The sequence below is a fragment of the Artemia franciscana genome, chromosome 5 (genome assembly GCF_032884065.1).
Source record: "Artemia franciscana chromosome 5, ASM3288406v1, whole genome shotgun sequence".
Classification (NCBI taxonomy): Eukaryota; Metazoa; Arthropoda; class Branchiopoda; order Anostraca; family Artemiidae; genus Artemia; species Artemia franciscana.
This window is the reverse complement of record NC_088867.1, coordinates 39,167,612-39,173,705: the sequence shown is the minus strand read 5'-3', so window position 1 is coordinate 39,173,705 and position 6,094 is coordinate 39,167,612. Positions and strand designations below refer to the sequence as shown.

The window sequence follows — 6,094 nt, the reverse complement described above, 5'->3', positions numbered from 1 at the left end:
TCAAAAATAGACTATAATATTACCCCAATAGAATCAAACCGGATGTTGTTATTTTTCTGTACTTCTAAAAATAAATGAAAGTCAATCGCATTTCTTTCTTCTTTTTTTTACTCTTAGACTCCATGCGTGTTACAACTATTCCAGCATAATTCACTTTGATTTCCTCCACTTTACTACCTATCTATTTTACCTCTTACTCAGCAGCCCATACCTTTTCACCTTTCTAATTCCTCACATACATAAGTTTTTTCTTATTTCACATTTTATCTACCTTTCCTAAGAAAAACTAGACCTACGTTGCCTGGGCACGTGAAGTGTTGCGGCAACCATTGTCCGGCTTCGCCAACTAAAGTGTTGCGAGATCAACATTTTGGTTTTGTTTCTTCGCTATTGATCAGTAATCACATGATCAAAGGCTATTCCTCAGCGTTGAAAAAACAACAACAAAATAGTATCGAAAGTAAGGACTAAATTGACTTTCCAGCCAGTTGAACTTTATCCTTTTCAACCGTAGACACCGTGACGGATGAAAGCTTGGAACAATAACTTATACAATCTAGTTGGTATTATAAAGCTATCCATAATTTTTCAGGATCAAAATACCAGAGATGACATTCTATTAATTAATACAAAACTATCTCATTGTTTTACATTCTCGTTTGTGCTTGTTTCTTAACTATCGGCTAAATGATGAAGTTTTCGGAATATCAAAGTTTTAAAACGGTATGTTCATACAAGAACGCAATCAGTTATTACATGACAAAAGGCTATGCCTCAGTGTTGAAAAAAATAACAACTACAAAATAATATCGAAAGAAAGGACTAAATTAACTTTGCGGCCAGCTGAACTTTATCTTTTTCAATCGTAGACATTGTGACGGATGGAAACATAACAATCTATGTATATAAAAATAAGTTGTTTGTCGACTGACGTCATGTTTGTCGAATGACGTCATTATGAGGCGTAATTTTTGTCGACTGACGTCATTATAAGGATTAAGCATTATGACGTCATGTATGTATTTTGTATGTTTGTATATGACGTCATTATAAGTTGCCGTCATTATTAGTATATAAGGCTTTGTATATGACGTCATTATACGTATATAAGGCTTGCGATTCAAAGAGAATATTTAGTATAAATCCTACAATGGCAGAAGAAACAGCCGAGGAATCAAATCGTGCCGAAGAATCAAACAGGCTTGTGGCTCAAAGAGATAATACCAAACAAGAGCAACGTAAAAACAGGGTTGCGGCTATAAGAGAAAGTATCAAAAGAAATTGTGCCGAGGAATCACAAGAGCAACGTAAAAACAGGCTTGCAGCTCAAAGAGATAATGCCAAAAGAAAGCGTGCAGAGGAATCACAAGAACAATAGGAAAACAGGCTTGCAGCTCAAAGAGAAATTACCAAAAAAATCGTGCCGAGGAATGCAACGTTCACGTTGCAAGAGTAAAGGGAAAACAGGCTTGCGGCTCAAAGAGATAACGCCAAAAGAAAGGGTGCCGAGGACTCACATGAGCAACGTGAAAATAGGCTTGCGGCTTCAAAGAGAAATAACCAAAAAAAATCGTGCTGAGGAATAACAAGAGCAACGTAAAAACAGGCTTGCGGCTCAAAGAGATAATGCCAAAAGAAAGCGTGCCGAGGAATCACAAGAACAACGTGAAAACAGGCTTGCGGCGACCGGGACATCGGGACACAGGGAATATAAATGACGACCGGGACACAGGGACACAACTACAACGGGTAAACCGGGAGGGGGGCACAGGGGGGATATCTAAATGAAGAAGGGGACACAGCCAATATTCGATTAGTAATCACCATCAACAAAGCTCAAGGGCAATCATTGGAAAAATGCGGTATAGATCTGATTACGGATTGTTTTACCCATGGACAATTATATGTTGCATGATCAAGTCTCGGTAAACCTGACAATCTATTTATATTTACAGACAATGGGACAGCGAAGAATGCTGTATATTTGCAAGTTTTACGTAGTTAAAACATAATTATTTCTATCTATATTCACAGGTGGGACACAGGGACACAACTACAAAGGCGCGTAGCGGATTACGCACGCGGGGGGCTTGGGGGGGGCGCGAAGTGCCACACCAACAGCTAGTATCTTATATAATCTAGTTGGTACGACAGGGTGGAGTCTTCTCACTCCACAATGCTTGCAGGTAAAATGTGCTTTCAGGAATGAGGCCTTCGTCTTTCCATAATTTATGTGGTGTTTAGTATATTACGTAAACGGGCAACCTTATTAGTCTTAAGCCGGAAGTAGTTTACTCTGGCATTATCTCTTCAAAGTATACCTATTTTGTTTCGCAATATTAATCTGGCTTTGAATGTTTTATAAATGTGGAAACCTAGTTTTGAAACTCAAATCATCAGCCCATAATTTGCTTTGTGGATCCTTAAAATTCATAATGTTGCGGGTTTATGAGGATTAGGGATACGCAACTGCTCCCCACTCCCTAATTTGCGAATCCAGGTTTTGAGAGATGTTAAAGAAAAGTTGAAGATTGGGTGTCCGAAAATTGTTCCAGACCGTGGAAAATATTCACGCCGATCTCTAGCTAACATGTATTCCACGTATTATGATCATTCTGTTTTCTTTTGATTGGCAAGTGTTTGCTGTTGAATGATTTGGCCAACTCAGTGCTTCTTGTTTTATGTATGTATAAATTCTTGGTGTAGTTTCTTTTTCATATAGCAATTCTCAAATTATTGAGAAGTTGAGCGCTCGTGACATTACTCATTCATTTGAGTTACTTGATGCTAAATTAATTAGAAATACTTTTTAGGCCTTAGGTGTAAACCGTAGTCCTCCTTGTGCTCCTGTGTTCCACAATACCTTGTGCTCCTTTTTGAGATGGATTTTTTGAGGTGGTTTCAATTGGATTTCCTTTTTCTTATTTGGTTTTTCTTTCACTCAATTTCTTTCCGCTTATTTTTTGTAAAAATGGATTAATAATAAACTATTATTATATCGTAAAACCCGAAACTAGAGGTGAGATCCGATGTCTTAATAGTTCTATAAGGCTTAAACTTAAAGGGAAATCAATGTTTTGGTAGTAAGGACATTTTGTAAGTTCCACAAAAGATTGGGTAAGGTGGCCTAAAAGGGATTGAGTTGTAGGAGGGTCGAATAGCATGAGGGTTGATTTAACTGAAGGTCGAATTGCATGGTGGTCGATTTGAGTGGGTTGGGTTGAATAACGATTGATTTGTAGCAAGTTGAAGGGGGTTGATTTTGATAAGGGCTGAGTTAAGCGGGGTTCAGTGAAAAGAAGGTTCATTTGTGGGGGAACTCTTTCTGTGGTCTATCTCAGTTTTTGGAGCTTTACCGAGAAAATATGAGATAGCTAGTTCTCATTCTGTAAACGAATAGAGAAAAACGCCAAAGATTCCCCTTTCGACTAATCTGGCCATACTGGGCCAGATTAAAAGCAGGTTGTTCCCGAATGATGTGGAGAGAGGTCGTAAAAAAGGATATAAGGGAAATTGAAACTTCTTGAAAGGATCTAAAGACTAAAGTTTTGAATATATTGGAATGGAAGTTTTGATTGCCCAGCTAATCAGGTGGCTTGGTGTTGCATTGATCTGTTAGTAATAGCATTAAATGCCACTCATGTGCTCCATGGTCTTTGTTTTGTGTCTTTAAATGCCATCTATAAGAAAATTGTAATTTTGCACTTCCAGCAGCACATCATTACTCATCAGAAATGTTAGGAAATATGCTAGACTAATGAATTAATGTTGATGATGTTTGAAATTAAAAATAAAGTAAATATTTTGTCATACTTAAATTTAAGTTAGGCTCGATAAAATATACTATTAGTTTATAGCGCAAAAATCAGGTTGACAAAGGCAAGGCTCTATCATTGTTGGCTAAATTCCCAATTCAATGTTCTTTCTAATAGGGGTAGGTCTAAATAGGCCTATAATAATTGCTTTGCTTCCAGGTTCAACTTTAAGCCCTTTACAGACCCTGAAAGATGATACCATTTGTCCTTATTTTAGATAGCCTACTGCTTTTGTACCCCTGTTACCACCACTCTTTTTTTAGACTGGTTTACCAATAAATTGAATCAACTTTGACAAAATTGAGAACCTGAAAACACATGGGAAATATAATTTGGTTGTATATTTGCATATGAGGGTGGGGGGGAGGGTAAAGTATTGTGGAGCTGCAGTTAGAATGTAGGCTAGGCCTATTTTACAATTATTCTGCATGTGATGAAATGAGATTTAATGTTTCTCACCCTTTTATATGACTATTCAAGGCTGAAACTGGCTAAAAATTGAAGAAAGAATTATCATCTTTGAGGCTTCATAATAAAATTAAAAGGTAGCCTAAATTTCTAGTAGGCTAGGTCATATAATTTAGCTAAGATGAAAGTGAAAACATCATTTCATGCCTTTTTTATGCTCTTTCACAATTCAAGAATAGCTTCTTGTGCTAATTGCATCTTGAGCCCTTAAAGAGGCCCCAAAAGTTGTCTATTTCATTTATGTAACCACACAAAGAAGTTATCAACACTAGTTAAGTTATTGAAAATTGGTCAAAACATATCACTAGTTTATACATATGCTGTTCAAGAGTAATATAGCCTATTCTGAAAATGCCCTACTTATTTATAAAAATTCAAACCTCATTTATTAGCCTAGGCAGCTCAAATATGAGCTGTTTTCCTACTGTTTCAAATAAAGGGTGTATTTCTAAGGTAAATTTTTGCAGTTCATATAATTGACTTACAAATAAAATGAACATATCACTTGATGCCTTTTTTTATGTTCTTTACAAATATAATAATTGCTTCTATCACAAATTCAGATTTAAGCCCTTTTTGAGCTAACATAACTATAAATAATTTTGGCACTGAGAAAACACAGTATTATTTTGTCAAAAACAATCAAGAAAACAGTGCTGAGAAAACATAGCATTATTTTGTCAAAAACAACCAATAACTCATACTTTAATTGAAAATTTGCCATTTTTAAGAGCTCAAAAAGTGCTTAAATGGAATTTGTAATAGAAGTGATTATTATATTTATAAAAAACATAAAATAGGCATCAAGTGGTAGGCTATGTCTCTTTATTGGTAAGTCAATTGTATGAACTGCAAAAAATTTACTGTTTCAAATTTCATCAACTAAAATAGTGCTGTCAACTAACAATAGTGTCTAATTTGTCAGAAACTGTCTAAAGCTTTGTTATTCTTTGACCAAAAAATGCTTATGATTTTACTTCAAACATAGTGCCATGTTTGAATATTTTTAATAGTTTTTTTCTTCTGTAATACCCAAAAACTGGTATTGACTTTGAACTGGCAACCCAAAAATTGTGATAATCCCTTTGCAATTATAGTGGGATTTCTTTATAGGCAAAGCACATATAACCTAATACAATCTTAGTTTGCCAGTTGTCTTCTAAGTCTATGAACATGGTCAGTCATAAATCTTTGAAAACTTTTTATTTGGGTTCTTTAATTGCTTTCAAATGGCTCATAGAAATTCATAGACTTACCCATGTTCCATGACCACATACCTTAGTTCTGTCCTAGTATAGACAGGCAGATAATACACTATCTATCAACAAGTGAAATGACATCATTTTATACAATTCTGAAAAAAGGCTTATGCTAGCTTTGCCTCTCTTTCAGACTAGGGTCTTGGATTTTCCTTCAATTAGCCATGGCAACTTGATTTTTATTTACCTCAAACCAAGTGCTAGATTATCTGGATATTTCTTGCTGAAATACCAAAATACTTATGCACAGTATAATATATATATATATATATATATATATATATATATATATATATATTGTTATGCATACAAAACAGGGAGACCAATGCCTACACAGAAGCCTTTTATATGTTGATTCTTATTGTCACTTGTTTTCTATCCAAGGCTGTTGCCCCAGTGAAGCAATAGGTTGCTTTAAAGCATCCCCTACTTCTCACATTTTCTTGTAACCTTCAGCATAGTTGTTTATGTCTTGTAATATTTCTTCAAAGAGATCCATTGGGTTATGAGGGATCCCATAATTTGAAGGATGTGCATGGTATTCTGTGGAAG

The 6,094-nt window shown here is 35.4% G+C and overlaps 1 protein-coding gene across 1 annotated transcript in view; it reads left to right on the top strand.

Annotated features, from left to right (window-relative positions):
• The first annotated feature begins 3,658 nt into the window (after positions 1–3,658).
• Positions 3,659–6,094, top strand: part of LOC136027385 (26S proteasome regulatory subunit 8) — a 55,011-nt gene continuing 52,575 nt past the window's right edge. The window contains exon 1 of the mRNA XM_065704576.1: positions 3,659–3,795. Within this exon, the coding sequence (XP_065560648.1) occupies positions 3,766–3,795 (30 nt within the window). The 5' untranslated portion in view covers positions 3,659–3,765. The remainder of the gene's footprint in view (positions 3,796–6,094) is intronic.